Source organism: Phalacrocorax aristotelis, chromosome 1 (assembly GCF_949628215.1).
Source record: "Phalacrocorax aristotelis chromosome 1, bGulAri2.1, whole genome shotgun sequence".
NCBI lineage: Eukaryota > Metazoa > Chordata > Aves > Suliformes > Phalacrocoracidae > Phalacrocorax > Phalacrocorax aristotelis.
Genome location: NC_134276.1, coordinates 204868115 through 204884507, shown reverse-complemented (window position 1 = coordinate 204884507; position 16393 = coordinate 204868115). Strand labels below are relative to the sequence as shown.

The window sequence follows — 16393 nt, the reverse complement described above, 5'->3', positions numbered from 1 at the left end:
AAAAAAAAGGGGGGGGGGGGGGAGAAAAAGAAAGGAAAAAGAATTGGAAAAAGGAACAAAGAAGGGGTTCCCTAATAACTTAGAAGGGATTTTCTTATTTTATATGTATATCATTTTGTTTTGTTATCTTATAAGATGGTCAGGGTGTTACAAAGAAAATACATATATTCCCTATCTTACACTGAACACCAGAGCAGCGCAGTGTGTCAAAAATAAGAGAAATCTGAATTCCTAAGAACTAGATGCTTTTTTTTTTTAACTTGCACTGACATGGTTCAAACTTGTTCTCACCGATGTCTGATATGGGATTTTCAACTGCTGTTTGGACGCCAAAAAAACCCTCGTAAAGAAAAACTTCATGCCTGCTATAGAAAATGGTATGATTTTAACTCTTGATATAGGTCAGTAGGTACATCCTGTATATTATAGTATCATATCATATTGTATAGTATGTGTAGTCTGGTATCCACAAGATGAGAATAGGTCTATATTTAGTTTTCTGAATTAATTCTGTATATTGGTAGGAGGTAAGCACTGTATAATAGAGACCAATAGTGCTTTATAAGATCACAATGAGGATTATATAATATATTTTGCAGAGTACTTATGTATTTCTTGCATTTGGTGGGTTTAAGAATGCTTTCAGTACTATTAATAACAAATTTCATTCGTATTATTACAGACTGATAAAAGGCTTTACCATACTTTTGCTGTTGTTTTGTTTTTTTTGTTTGGAGGACCCAAAATGTGCCAGACAGCATCAAGCTATATTAGGAATAGATGCCCCGCCCCGTTCTTTAGTCTTTAATAGAGCATTTAGTCTTTAATAGAGGATTCTGGCTATTTCAGGTTTCCTAAAGCACAGTTTGAACAAGAAGTCTGCAATTTAAAATTTATGAAAATAGAACACAGCCAAATGGAATGAAAAATATGCAGTAACACACACACACACACACACACACACACCCCCCCAGTATACTAATGTCATTCATTATTTCTGTGGTCTTATTTTTAATTGACAGGGCACAATAGGAACCAGATAAAAACAAAAATATTTGGGTAGCAAAATGAAGCATGAACAAAGCCTTAGAAAACGACAATGGCATGTCTCTCAGGACTAGGCTTGGGGTAAATTTTGAGGCTGACTTACAAATGCTTTGTTAGGCACTAGGTACTATAATGAGAAAAGTGATGGTCTCTGACTGAAGTCCTGATGGCTCATCTCAATGATAAACGTTCTTTGGCTCCAATGAGGTCAAGGTTTAACCCCAGAGCTCAGTAACTATGTTGGTTAGTGGTATCTAATAACTGCGACAGTGCAAAACAGCAGAGTTACAAGAAACAAAAGAACTACCCGGGAGACGCTGCATGTGTAAGGGCCATGCGTGGCTATGACACCATGCAGATTCCCTGACATACACTGTGGCTGCGGGTTCAGCTCTGTGGTCATTAATTACAGAAGAAAGAGGGAATTCCCCCTTGGAGCTGAGAGATCACCCATGCAACATGCTGGGTGCCCTCCATTGGCAGGTCTCATTGCACTGCAGAAGAAGGAGAAGCCCTTCTCCCCGCAGCCTCAGTGAAATTCCCACTGTGGTACAGGGTGAGCCGCCAGACACTTCCTGCTAAGTTTAAGTTCTCCCAATGCTGTCTGGGGAAGAGCTGCAGGATCAGGACCCTCAAGAGCTACGTAGAACATCTCAGAGAGTACAAACAATTTTCCACTGACCCATTATTGACAAAATTGTGCAAGAACTGTAGCTGTAACAGCAACATACAGTCAATATTGATTAAGGGAAAGTACTTACCTTATTCTAGTGTAAAACCAGTGACAGCAAACAATGAAATACAACACAAGTTAGAAAATGCCTTTCAATGCATGCAGCACTGTGATTAGTCATAAAACCCTGATGAGGTTTAGAGGCAATATAGGACTTTTCATCTCTTTTGAAAATAAAAATTGAAAAAATTATTTCCTGATATTTCAAATCAATGTTTATAATTTTATTTTCTATAAAATTCAGCATGCACTTTTAAGAAACATAATACAAATGTCGTAAAAGCACAGACTGCATCATATTAAATTTGGCATAAATGTCATGAAATTCAGATAATTACCTAATGTTTGAACTATTTCTGTTCTTTATTATAAATATATTGATACTTGAATTGAAGTGCATTTTTCAAATCGTTGCTTTTTACTAAAAAAATGAAGCAGATGAAAGTGCTTTTCCACATGAGCACTCTTTGTTAGAGATGCAATATATATTTTGTATTTTAATGTTGCAAAAGGATGAACATTCTTTGTACCAAATGGAACATAAGTTCTCACTAAATCATTTGTGCCAAAAACATGAGAATATCTTGACAATGAAGAGCATGGAGTGATGGCTATGGAGGGATTTGTTCTGTTATCCAACAGTTAACCATAATATAGTAGGTGGGGATAATATTTCTTGCAAATCTTGCACAACTTAAATTCCCTTGGACCACATGACGAGTTTTGGGGTGCAAAGAAAGCAACATCAGACCCTTAGTGTTCACCTTATCATTGCCCTTTATTTCTCAATACCTTTGACCAGGATTGAGTTTATAAGAGGTCAATAAGGGCCTGCCCTCTACACAAAAAAATGGCAGTTCCAAATGCACATGCAAAGAAGTGCGTGGTGTCTGTGCAGCAGACAGGCTGAGAGCTGTGCTTCAAGAAAAAACAATGTGCAAATGAAATGCTGGGTTGGACATGGGCTCTTCTTAGGGCAGAAGAAGTACATGGGCACCAAAAAGCGCTCTTACTTAGGTCTGGGGTAAAATACTTTTTCATCCTAAGAAGAGCCACGTGGAACATGTGGGAGTTGTGCCCAAAGCTTTCTTTATGAACGGAGAGAAAAAATGCTGCACTAATGAGGAATAATCAGCGCTAGCTTTAAAAGGAACTGGACAACCTGATAACTAATATCCTCTCCCCACCACAGGACAGATGTCAACCATTGTTAAAATAAGTTGGCAAGTTGCAAGAGCAATTTAATGTATAACATATTCAAAGCAGGTATTGCATTTCACCTGTTTGAAAGAGGTGCTGAGTTTGAGTGCCATTTGCAGCTGCATCACAGCCTTAACAGTACTGCTTTTCAATGAGTGATTCAAATAATCCATTCAGAAATGGAATGATCCTAAGTAACATACGAAAACATCCGCCTTTGGCCTTTCTTATCACCATCAGGTATTTTGCATGCAATATAATCTGCAGGTTAATTTTTTTCCCCAGAAAACTGTCTCGGGAGCAAAAAGGAAGCAAAGAAATTGCATCCTGAAAATGTGTTTGCTGGCAAGAGGGTGATGGCCCTTCACTCAGAAATCAATTAGACTGAACAGAGTGTCATGACACTGACTGTGCATCAGCTGTAAGTGGTATCTGCGCTATGACTTGGCAGCTGGGCCTGTGACAGAATTAATTTCACATCTTTGGATTGCTGGGAAGAGTTGAGCCACGAAAGCAGATATTCACAGTTTTGTCCCTGGGGTGAGCACTGTAAGGAGGAACAGGGACATCCCCCATGTTGGATGGGAAATAAAATCAAGAAAATCCTTTGTTGTGCTACCTCCCTACAGACCAGCTCTCCCTGCACACAGGTGCTTTCCCTGCTTGCCCTCTTCCTCCAGCCCTTAGTCTGCTCAAAGAGAGCATGGCTCACTTGCCCAGGGGCTGAGGAAAAGCTGGCACAGCACCTAGGTGCACACCTGGGGCTGCAGGCAGCCAAGCCAACACCTAGGGCATTTGGGAAAATCAGGTCTCTTTGTCAGCCCACAGGGTAGTGGAGGAAACACAAGACGAGATGTGTGGAAAGGCAGGAATTTCTGTACATCCCAAGCCACACCTTGTAGTATAGGTTGGCTTCTTGCTGTAACACCTCACAAGCTAGGGACTTGCCTGCTGCAGCAACGTGGGTACACAGATCACAAACAAACATGAAAATCTAGGATGTGAACCACGGCCAGTGGGGATAATTTTGATGGTGCCCATGGGGGTGTAGGGAGTCTCATTAAGGTGGGTGGTGGAGAGCAGGGTTATAAGAGGACCAAGCACAGACTGCATTAGACACAGACTAGGGAATAAGCCAGGCAGAGGCCTGCTGACTCTCCAATGACTCCAATTCTCCAATGAATATATTCTCCAGTGAATATAGAATTAATGGGAAGAGGTAATGACAGCACTCTGGTGAACCGTTTTAGTTCAGGCCATGCCTCTCTGCAGCTGTGCCAGAGAGCCTGGAGTGGCTATCGCCCGCAGAGCTCTCCTCTGGCAATCTCAGTGGAGGGCCAGAGCACCCGAGGGACACTGCCTCCTTGCCACTCACTGGAGAGCTGCCCGGGCAAGGTGGCTTGCTCTCCCCAGGGGCAGGCAGGGTTTCTGTGCCCTTCATTGGAACATGAACGAATACTAAGAATTAAAGCTAAGTCCTATCCCTAGTATTCATGGTATGAATCCTGGTAGCCATGCTGTGTGCAAGATTATCCAGGGTTAGTGCTAACAGACATTGACCCAGGAATTCTGTATGCCTGGAAGCACTCTGTGGAGGTGACCGAGTGTTTTCATCATTTTACAGGTGAAGAAACTGAAGTGCTGGAGGGCAAAGGGACCCGTGTGAAGTGGCAGACTGAAACAGCAGAGCTAAAGGAAAACCCAGGTAGGAGTATCTATTGACCAGGAACAGCATGCTTCCCTTCAGAAAGCCTTCCAAACGCCTTATTGAACCCTCTGTGGGTTGCTTGCAAATAAAATTTAAAAAGCTTACAGAATATTTTGATGAATTAGAAGGTGCAGATAGAACTTAAGCAAAACATCAGGGTCAAAGCCACCAGTCAGGTCGGAGCACATGCCGGCATATGAACCAGATGCGCCGCAGCATGTAATTCTGCCTTTCCTGAGAGCAGCACATCTCATGTGTTGTAGGTAGCAGGGGCTGGAACTCCCCATCGGTCCTTTGGGAAGTATGCTGCCATGGCACTGCATTTCACAGTACTTGGTAAGGGAGAAATCTGTCTGGTTTGGTCTGTCTTCCTCTGTGGGTTGTACCAGGTCTTTTCCAACCTAAATGATTCTATGATTCAATGATTCTAAGTGTCAGTTGAACAGGATGGAAACTGTCTGTCTCTAGCTTGAAATTTTGGCCAATATTCAGAAGAGCTTTAAAGCTTTGTTAACAGGAGAAAAAGAAGAGAAGGGAAAAAGTGTTGTCTGTCCATCAGGTTCCTTCTCTAGGCAAGGTGTGATTACTTGCTGTAGCATTCCTATTGCTGTCTCTATTCTAGTATAACATATCTCATACAACTGACTTGTCACGACTCAACTTCTGTGTCTAATCTAAAACCTGGCAGATCTCATTGTCAAGGAAGTTCTCCATAATTCAGCCTAAGAATCCATTTTAAAAGATCTGTCTTTATTATTCCGACTTATACTTACTAATTCAATGCTTGGATTGACAGATTATATTATGCTATTTTTTTTCCTGACTGATTTTTTCTTTTTCTTTTTTATTTTTTTAATTGCAAGGCAGAAAGACATGGGAATATTTCAGAACTACCAGTTCCCTTTTCCATGGTTTCCTAAACACTGTGAACCTCCTGCAGGTTCATAGTCTTTATATTTTTCCCGATGCAGCATTGTATACCATTGATTAACTAAGCCAGGAATCACATCTGTCCCTCTGTTCCTTCAAGCTTTAAGCTTAATGTTATGGAAGCAGAGCTCAGCAAGGTGTGTAAAAGCAGCAGAGCGTGTACAGTTACTTAGCGTTGGGACCAATTTGTTGTGGTGTTGATGAGTGCCATGCAAGGTGGTGCTTCTCGTTGGAAAGAACAGGGCTAACTAGCAATCAGTTAATTCACTTTGCTACCATTACAAAACATTACTTGCAGTGTCTCTGCTAATTCAGAAACCTCATGGTTATAATTACACAGTCTAGAGGTTATCCAAGCCTAATTTCTTCATTGCTGTTTTTTAAATTGTTCAATAAAAGGAATGTTTGAACCTATCTATGGAGCAGGCACACCTCTCTCTGCCAACCACTGCCAGCGATGAGTTCCCGCCTGTGAAGCCACTAGCATTTCACTTCTACTGGAACTAAATTGCTAGAGAAAAAGCAGGTCATCTCTTCGTGATGTAACACAGGACAAATGGGTTAGCTGCCAGTGAAACCCATGTCAAGAATGGGAGAATCAGGAGGGTGCAGACACTTGGTAAAATCTTGACAAGGGGATGAATATACAGCTTGGACCATAGGAACCTGATATAGTGAACCCTGTTTCTGAACAGTATCCTTCTTACTAAAAAAAGGAAATGAATAAGGCATTAGTTGCTAACACAATTTTTTCAGAGGCACAACAACATTACTTTGTGCAAAGAGCAATACAGCAGAGTCTTTTGTATCGTTGAAAGGATATAAATCAGCCTTACATGACAGCACAGTGCCCAACAGAAGTATCCTTTAAGTCCCAGCACAATACATTTTGCAGGCATTGCTGCATGACAGGACCTCACCAATGCTCGGTGGTGATAAAGCCCCGCTTTCCCTCCTGTGTTTTTCCATGATGCACAACACATACCCCTGCTCTGCCACTTATTTCATGGCCGTCTTAACCGCTGATGGTTGCAGTCAGGGCAGAGCATTAGGAAAGACTGGTTCTCAAAGGTATCCCTGGGCCACAACGCTTCCTGCTGAGCTTAATACTCGTGCCATGCTGGAGGAATTTCAGTGCTTTCTGAGATGGGGTGGGATGAGGTGAAGCTGATACTCACAGGACGACTTCTACGTGGTCCAAAGCCCACTGATCATGACCTGTTCCATTGTGACGGGGCTGCCACCAGCGCAGTAAGACTCCTTTCATTCGTGCCTCCCTGTCATTACAAATGCAAGAGCCTATGAGAGCTCCAGACTGTCGTTCGTTTGCGCATCCCTATCTATCCCCCAACAGGAACTGAGAGCAAAGTCAGAGTTATTTCTACAGCCCTGAACATCAGCACACCGTATGTGCAAAACGTTTAATGGTGAAAAATGAGCACAGATAAGGAGAAATTTTTTTCCCCTCATATCTTTATAATAAGTATCCTGTTTTTCTTTCAAGTATATTGATAAACACTAGGCTGGAATTTCTTAATAGCCCTTCCCCTTAAGTTTTCTTCTTTGCTTGCCCTCTCATCAGCCTGTTTTCTTCCACAGTGATGCAAAATCAGATTCTTTCTTAGCAGAAATATATCTTGTGAACTTAGAGGTAATGAAATGTGACTGAGTACTCACAGAGGAACATTATAAGACACTCTTTGGGCTTGTATAAAGTCCTTTGGCTGATGCTGTGCAATTACTTGCCATGTAATTCCATTATTTACACTGTACTGGAGGAGGACTGCCTTGTCTACAGTGTTAGGATCACTCAGATTGGTATTGCAACTGTCTGTTTGTGAAATACTTCCAATTTGCAAAACAAACATGATTTTGCTGTAAAACACAGAGAGAAAAGGTATTTCAATATGCAAAAAGTATTCAAACAGGAACAATAACATTTCCAGGTTTATTGCAGTTACCTTTGAGCATCTTCAAGAATCACTACTTTTAACATGCAAAATAAACTGTCCTCACATCTCTAAAACACAGCTCCCCTTTCAAAGTAATAGTTTACTATGTATAACATATCCCTATATAGTTGGAAGCAACAGACCCAATTTTACAATGTATCTGCACAAACCTGAGATACATAAGCAATATAAACATGCAAATGAGCATATGAAAAGCTAAAAAAGGGCAAATAAAGGTTGAATATAATATAGTGCATAAAAGGTTTATCATGTTCTCCCTGGGTGTTCAAATAAGAAAGAGCAAGGCTGATTTATATCTGGCCCATTTGCCAATTCATCCTGTTTCTAATCTTGCTTCAGAACAACTACACACAAACGAGTCCAGAAAGCTGTCATTCTGTTAACAGCCAGCACAGGCTGGTTGCATTAATTTTTCCATGGCCAAAGAGGCTCAATAGATGAAAAAGATACTCCTGTTCATTGCCAGGTGAATATAATTCTATTTGACAACAGAAACAGGAAAATGAGTCTGTAATTACTAATAGCATCTTTAGTCATGACCATCGTGGAGGCACATACAGGCATGGGATTTGTCTTATCAGATCAGGCACTGGTCCAGACAGTCTGGTGTCCAGTCTTTGCCAACGGCTTCATTGTCAGTGCTGGCTTACTAGAGAGTGCTCTGTTGGGCATGACAAAAACATCTGACCTTTTCATCTGACATTGCTTCCTCCTCACTCTCTGTCTCCCAAATGGAAGTCACAAAGCGTTTTGCCAACCCTAATGTTTATCTGCCAGCCACATCTGACTGCATAGTAGAGCCAGGTCAGTCCATCCTGATCGATACTGGCCCACATAGCTGCACGTACATTTGAAAAATTTCCTTTCTCATGAGCTGCTAAAGGAGCATTTTAGGCTCAAAGTATTACCTTGCTCGGGTGAGATCCAGAGGCTTAGTCACAGCTTGTCGTATTTGACATCCATTAAAATACAGCGAATCTCCATGGGCGTAGGGTGCCAGCTGTCCACATCCATTCCCTATCACTCCCCCCTGAATGGTTTCCCAGTTTATTTCAGTGACTCTTTCAGATTCAAAATTATCTTTAATATAACTGGGGAGGTCATGGCTAAAAACAGAGCAGTCATCACCTAGAAATGACACAGTGAAGTCAAAAACCATGCAAAAATGAAAAGAATTTAGAAAATTGAGTTACAGTTCATTGTAATTCCTTTCAAGGTTGTAGCCTAATATACAGGGTCACTACAGGCTGAATATATTTCAGCAGATCCATTAATAATGTGCACATTGCTGTACAGCATTCATTTTTAGAAAATTGAGGCTGCAAGTCTTATTTTTTACAGCAGTATAACAATACAGTTTGTCCTATTTTGCACTGATGCCAATAGGAGAAACCTCAAATTGCCGGCTGAAGGGAAATGTGTCTAAAACAGGGAAGGGATCTGATCTTATGAAGTTATGAGTTATGAAATTATGAGACTCTGTCCTGGAGGACATCAAACACTGGCTCCACTTAAATTTGGCACTTAAAATTCACAAGGGTGCTCAGGTACCATTAGGCATGTGCTTAGCTGCATTGTGGGATTAGAGCAGAGCACTCTGTCCTGGGGCCAGTCACCAACATCTGGATGCCATGTTACACATCCCTGGGAGTGGGTGCGCCCTTGGAAGGAGTACAGGGGTGGAAGCACTTTCTGGGTAAGCAGGTAGTTATGTTCTGCCTTCAGTGAATGTTGAATGGGCTTTACAAACAGTGCCAGATAGCAGAGGCTACTGATTCAATCCAGAAAGAGTAACGGGAGGGAAGAGCTGTTATATGCAGCTCTGTCAAATTATTAATTTATAAGCTGTTACTCAAGCATTCCAATGATGAATTTAGACATGTTACGTCACTCTGTCTTTATCTTTTTGTTTAATCTTGAGCTAGATTAGACTGCAGGAGATGTATAAGAAGAAAACAAACCTTGGTATCCTTCATCACAAATGCAAATGGCTCCGGTCGTGCAATATCCATGACCACTGCAGAGCTTAGGACATGCTTCCCCAATGTACACGTGGTCAATGGCCCAGCTTTGCTTCTCTAGCTCTTCTCCCTTCTGAATCCACCTGAACTGAGTTGCACTGTAAATATCAAAATCCGAACACCATATTACAACATCTAGCAATTGAACACGTCTGTACAGTGATGTTCAAATACGCCAGCAGTAGATGTAATGTGCTATGAAGGGGTTGTGATGTCAATAACTGGAAATACCCACCCTGAATGAGTGGCTGCTACGTCATCAACAGCAGCCACTTCTATTAACAAAAAGCTTTCTGAAAAACATTAATTACGTATCATATCTAAATCCAGCAATAAAGAAGCCTTTTTAATTCATCAGTTGTTCCAAATGAACAGTGCCAGCAAGACAGCTGACATTTTATAGGCCCACAGTGAGCTGATCTTTTGGTAACCTACCTGGATGAGATGTGATCAGGCAGCTGGATAGTTATTCTTCTCCACATGGAGCTGTTGACAGAGTTATAGATGGTAGCTTCGTGGAACTGAAATGGGGAGCAGCCAATGCTATTAGATGAGGAAGGAAGACAGTGAGTCTGGACGAGCTGCCATGAATCTGTCCTATGGGAAACAGAAAAAGTGTTTTAGAACAACTGAAAGAATAATGAAAGGGAAACAGGTGATTTCTAAGGGTCATAGCATTGCCTGTCTTAATAAGGAAACCCAAGAGATTGTCAGCAATAGTTGCCATGCTCTGTAGCCACAGAGAGACAAGAGGTGAGAGACTGAAACCCTGGTGCCACAGAGAGGACTTTCTGGCACCAGGTTTGAGTGCCGTGAATCCCTTGGTGGTGGTACGGAGTCCAACCCAGAGCTCCTCTGGGCTGGCGTGACAGAAGTACTTACTTAGGTGTCTGCTCCTTAATCTCTCTCTTACAGTGTTCAGAAAAGAGTCTAACATTATTTACTCCATGTTTACCCACAGTCATATGAGGACAGAATATACCTTCACTTTTACAAATTGTAACGCACTACTATACTGCAGCACAGGACACAGTGTTATTGTTTGCTAGTTAAAGACCAAATCGGAATTAAGTAACCTCCACTTCATTACAGCTTAGTCCTAAACAGTCTTCTATTGTACTAAGATAACAGTTTACTGTGAATGTGGTTTTCTGTGAGCACATTTTACAAGGAGCATGCTCATGACTGTAACTGCAAGCTCAATGCCATGAATTTGTCAACATCTGGGATAAATTATAGAGAGAATTTATGGGAGTTATGTAGATAACTCTCAGTGCTTGCAAATGGGCTTTGTTCAGATCCTGTTTCAAGATGAATATCAAAGTAATTTCTTTAATGAATAAAAGCTCTCTACGTTTTTAATATCATACTGTTTTTTAGGTCTATGTATTCTGCTGTCATTTACCTGGCATCCTTTGTATACTCCAGCATCACAGAGTGGAGGTCTCCACAAGAAGTTGCCTCACAGCCCACCACGATCTATAGCACAAATAAAATTGGCTGCTATAACAAGTCAGGTGAACATTTAATGTGAGATAAAATGAAGTCTTGCTCTCCTTTTTTTTTTTTCTTTACAGGGTGTGTAAAAGAGATTGCCAACTTAGATCTTGGACAAAATCCATCAAAAGTGGATGGAAAACAAACGACACTGTTTTCAGATACTGGTTTTACTTAATGAATTTTACTTCATTGCTATTGTTATTTTCAAACAGAATCCTAACACTAAGTGCCTAATGTTCAAATTAAATAGCTAAACAAGCATTGTTTCTGAAACATGAAGATGTGGTAGCTCCTTGGAATTTCAGAAAGTGAAGTACCTGACTCTGTTAATTTCCTATGAAATTTATACTTTGTAATAATAAAAATGTGGGTATAAACTTGAAGTCAATCCAGTTTAAAAACAGAATTATTCTGAATATTTTAAACAATAAGCATTTTTGTGTCATGTTAGAGTGGAAAGGTTACAGTACCCAATGTACACTACTGAGTAGGTAATAGAAAGCTAAAATTTAAGAGCTTCAAAACCAAATGGCAGCCATGCACTAGAGCTGAGTTCTTAGTTTAGAAATAAAATCTTTGCTGTGACCAATGAAGAAAAAGGAGGAGAGAGAAGAAAAAACCCTTTGCAATGAGAGCTTAGTAATATGAACTATTAAATGCTGAAGGGTTATCATAGTTTCTGCCCTTAAAATTGAGGAACAAGTTAGAAGATAGTCTGGGGGGTCTTGGATTCAGTAGTAAAAAGCATGTCTGACTCCTCATGTAATTTCTTCAGAGATGGCATGCTGTGTGAGTCGGGGAAGCAGTGCTTTGAGGGACCATATTAGACAGTCAATACAAAATAGACAATGATGTTGAGAAAAGATGAAAATATTGATTAGTGGAAAATGGAAAATTCTGGAGCTGTCTTGTCAAACAGAAGAGCAAGAAAAAAACCATAACAAGAAAATAGATGGCCATTTTGATAACCTGGCTTTCATATTAGTTCAAGCTTTTAAGATGTGGTGCTTGGGAAAAGGCCTAGAACATTTCTAGGCAACAACTGCATGTTGTCTCTGGCCCATGCATAGTTCTACCTTAAAACAAAATAAAACATTCAGAAATATTTCTCTGACTATTTAGATAGTTTGCCATGGCACAGGTAAGTAGAAGGGGTATTTCTACTTGACCACTTGCATCGTCAAGATGCCACTCTTCTCCAGCTTGCCTCTACCTTGCCTTTTCTGCATATTCATTGGGTAGGAGGAAATGGCATATTCTGCTTCCCCTGTATTCTCACTATATCTGATATTCCTGCATTCCTACTGTATCTGATGACCCAGTAGTTTCATGAGAAAGGGATTAGACTTTGATCCTTCTCAGTAACTCCCAAAGCATAGTCAGATTTACTTGACTTTAACATTCATGCAACCTTCCTATTCCCTACATTTCAGAATTTCCTTTAAATTCTAATAAAAAGTCATTATTAATTATTCATCCAATTGGGCATCCTGGTTGGAAGAAGACAAATTTCTGGAGACACATTAGATGATTTTTCATTGCATACTTTACTTTGGAGAGAGAGAACATTTCTTACTTTAAACTGCATCATGTATCCTGGCTGTATAATGAGCTCCCTGGAGGACAGGATGTTGTGTGTTTTGTCCTTTTTCTTATTTGGCCAGTAGAGATGGAATGATGGATTTCCACAGAACCCTGCAGTCCTGACTGCATTAGGGTAAAAACTCCAGTTTTCTTCATGAGAGGTGCCTTCTATTAAGATGAGTTGAATACAATTACTGCATTGTCTCAGTAAACATCAAGGCTTAGTAATGAATCCACAGAATCACTAGATACAGTGTTTTAGTGATATAAGCACTGAAGTGATGCTATCTGTCATGACACAATACATAAGCTACTAACAGACATAATAAAAACATTATCTCCAGAGACATAATTAAAATGTTTAAATAATAGTATTTTTAAAAAATATGATTAAATAAAACTTTCCTACACAGGAATTTAAATGAAATGGGTTGGACTGAAATAAAATTTTTGTCTTTCTTATAGGTATATACCTATATATACAGACATACATACATACCTGAATATACATGTGTATATATATTTACACACCCTGATTAGTAGCATGAAGAATAATATATAAACAGCATTACTCTACAAAGTGAAAAACTTGCTGAGTTAAAAAAAAGAAAAATTGTGCTTGCAAGCTCACAGGGCTTATCTTCGCTGAGATAACACCAGACAACATATTAGCTGTCACAGCCTGCCTTACCGTCATCAAATGTATCTACCAGCTGGCTGGGGTTGATCTCTGCTCCTCCGATCAGGATGTTATCTAGCGCCCACTGCGCCCGGTCGGGGCCTGAAACCACAATCCCGTTGCTGATGGAAAAAGGTTGCCACCAGCGCAAGCGGGTTGTATTGGTCAGAGCACGTTCGGGGAGGAGGATGTAGTCATGCCTGACTGAGATGTATTTTTGGTAATCCATCTCATGAAGCAAAGTCCAGGATATCCCTAGAATGAAAAGATGCAGGTTTAGTAATAAAAACAAGCATATGGTAGAATAGTCTAAAAGATTAAAGGGAGATAATAGGAAACAAAAAATAATAGCTATGCTCTTCTGATAGACAAATCTAAGGGTAGTTGGCAACTGCTTCTCATTGCAAGAGTAATCTTATAATCCTATAAAGGAATCAAATTGGCTGGAAGCCACTCATTACTGAAATCAGGCAGGAGGATTATGGAAAACTCCTGAGCAATAGATGGAAATTTTAGGTGGGGAAAAAACTTTACAAGGACAAAAATAACTTAACAATTAAAAATTCTCGTATTATTTTTGATCTCTCTGACAACTTCTCAGGTATTCATGGTGCTTGAATATGGAACAAGGCTGTAGCTTAGCTGAAACTACAAGGTGTACTTGCCTCCATCAATGGAATAGTCTAGCAGCACTCCTTCCTTTCTGCAAGTTGGTCTGTGACATGTTGTCATGTTGTTTTCACTCCCAATTCTTCCCCAGTACTGTAGAAATCTAAGAGTAAATGTGTAAGTTTACATCTGTTAAAGATCTGCACAAATTGAGACGTTTGCTTTCTGTTAGGAGATGTGCAAATGTTCAAAATGCCAGCATTTTTAAGCAAGTAACGTCAATGTACAAGTAAAACAAAGGTTTCCAGAAGCATTACCTAGTACTTCCCGTGGGAATCTCATGAAATTCAGCAAAGTCCTGCCCCTGGGAGGGACTAACCCCTTGCAATTGTACCAGCTGGGGACTGACTGGCTGGGAGCCACTTTGCTAAGAGTCCTGGTGGAAAGGGGGTTAACATGAGTTAACAAGGTGCCCTCGCAGCAGTAAAGGACATAAAAGAAGTTGATAAACTGAGGCAAGGTGGGTGGAGGCCACTGAAATGGTTGGGTCTGCAGCACGTGACCTGCGAGGAGTGGTTGAGGGACCAGGGCTGGTTCAGCCTGGAGAAGATGGCAGGGACTGGGAGACAGTGGTCATAAATTGAAACAAGGGAAGTTCTGACTGGATATAACAGGAGGGGAAAAAAACTCACTGTAAGGATAACTCAACAGTGGAACAAGCTGTCCAGAGAGACTGTGGGATCTCTGTTCCAGGAGGTTTTCAGGATGCAATGAGTTAAAGCCCTGAGCAACCTGGTCTGAATTCAGTGTTGAGCTGGCTTTGAGCATGAGGTTGGACTAGAGACTCCTTGAGGCCCCTTCCTTCCTGAAAGGTTGTGTGATTCAGTAAACTCTTGCTGAATTACAGAAGTGAGAGTGTGTGGCTTTATTAAAGCCATACACCCAAGGGAAATGATGGTGAAGTTGTCGTCTACATCATGTCCTTAGCTTGTCTAAATTGACATAATTCCATTGCTCTCCAGTTAAGTCATCCTTTTCTACAGCATGTGAGTGGAGTGTGTCTTGTACGGGCACCCATGGGAGGACAACCAGCAGAGGTTATGTTCTGATCTCAGTAGAAGACACAGCTGGTGCCTCCAGGGTAGAGACAGTGGTGCCCAGGAGACTGCAGTATCTCACCTCTTTGCAGGACAGCTGTTGCTGACTTCAGGACATTCCTATGGAAGGAGACCTGCTGCTTCACCAAGGCATGGCAGACCCCTTCCACTGTGCTAGGATGAACCTTCCTATCTGCGACTCATGTGAAAGCATCGGTGCCTTGAGAATCGTAATCTAATTAGTGTCTACCTGAGATAACGCTATGCATGTGAGGACCTAGGAATTCCCTGAGCTACAAGCTATGTCATCTGCTTCTTTGTCAGCATTTAACAGCGTTCCACATTAAAATGACATGGATCATGACCTACTTTGCCCCCCGCAAGTCCAGATCTTGAGTGACAGCCTGCCTCACAGTTGCACCTCCAAAATACAGAGTTGTGTCTTCTGCGAGAATCCCACACTCAGTACAGGTATTTCCACCTTCTAAGGACATCCATAAATCTGGTTTAATTTCTTCATTGTCAAAGCGCTCTTTCAGGAAAGTCTGTAAGTAAGGTGTTTAATATAAAGTACAGGTAATTATGATGTTAATTAAGCCTTTCTGATGACCATATCTGGAACTGACCTAAACAGGTTTTCAGGGCTCATGAACATTATAAAAATTTTTTTTCAGGGTGACTGAACATAATCACTTTTGGCTGAACATTTAGCCACTTGAACTGACTTGGCTAAATGTGAAAATATGTTAGGGCTAGATTTTAACATACTTGAGAGGTAATCCAGCACACTAAAACTTGTGCAAATGAATGGGTCTGATTCATAACTGGTTATTTAAGACTGTGTAACACCACTCCAGTACATATCTAGTGTGTATGGCAGAAAATGCTAGTCCATATTTTTTCCCAGCAAAACCAGTACTGCAATGAAATTTTAATTTTATTGTAGTGAATATGTATTTATGCAGCTGTCTGCACAAATAGTTGTAGAGAAAACCATCTAGAATATATCTCTGATTTCCACTTACATACAGGTGTGCAGTGAAAGCAATGCCATGGTTGAATTCCTGGCATTACACAGTAGCAAAACTCCCCTAAAATTGCTAGGATTTTATCCCAAATGTCCTTAATGTGAAGAATACATTACTAATTAAAAATTGCAAACAGATAATGATATTTGTTCATGTAATTAGTATCTCAGATGAAAAACAGAAGCTTATAATAATTCAAATGACATGATAACTGAAAAGTTAGTTATATTCTCTTTAGACAGAATGCTTCTTAACCTCTTGTTTCTGTGGAGCACATACTTATT

General features: G+C 40.5%; 1 protein-coding gene across 2 annotated transcripts in view; it reads right to left on the bottom strand.

Moving 5' to 3' along the window:
• RELN (reelin) overlaps positions 1 to 16393 on the bottom strand; it is a 297550-nt gene that overhangs the window by 4225 nt on the left and 276932 nt on the right. The window contains exons 54-64 of one of the 2 annotated variants that reach the window (XM_075081419.1): positions 15451 to 15626; positions 14041 to 14147; positions 13388 to 13630; positions 12689 to 12864; positions 11018 to 11091; positions 10048 to 10209; positions 9553 to 9710; positions 8500 to 8719; positions 7296 to 7493; positions 6797 to 6895; positions 1800 to 1944 (exon numbers count right to left, since the gene is read on the bottom strand). In XM_075081419.1, coding sequence (XP_074937520.1) covers positions 1815 to 1944; positions 6797 to 6895; positions 7296 to 7493; positions 8500 to 8719; positions 9553 to 9710; positions 10048 to 10209; positions 11018 to 11091; positions 12689 to 12864; positions 13388 to 13630; positions 14041 to 14147; positions 15451 to 15626 — 1743 coding nt within the window. In that variant the 3' untranslated portion in view covers positions 1800 to 1814. Of the gene's footprint in view, positions 1 to 1799; positions 1945 to 6796; positions 6896 to 7295; positions 7494 to 8499; positions 8720 to 9552; positions 9711 to 10047; positions 10210 to 11017; positions 11092 to 12688; positions 12865 to 13387; positions 13631 to 14040; positions 14148 to 15450; positions 15627 to 16393 lie in introns of those variants that run through there. The other variant, XM_075081418.1, reaches the window with a different exon arrangement.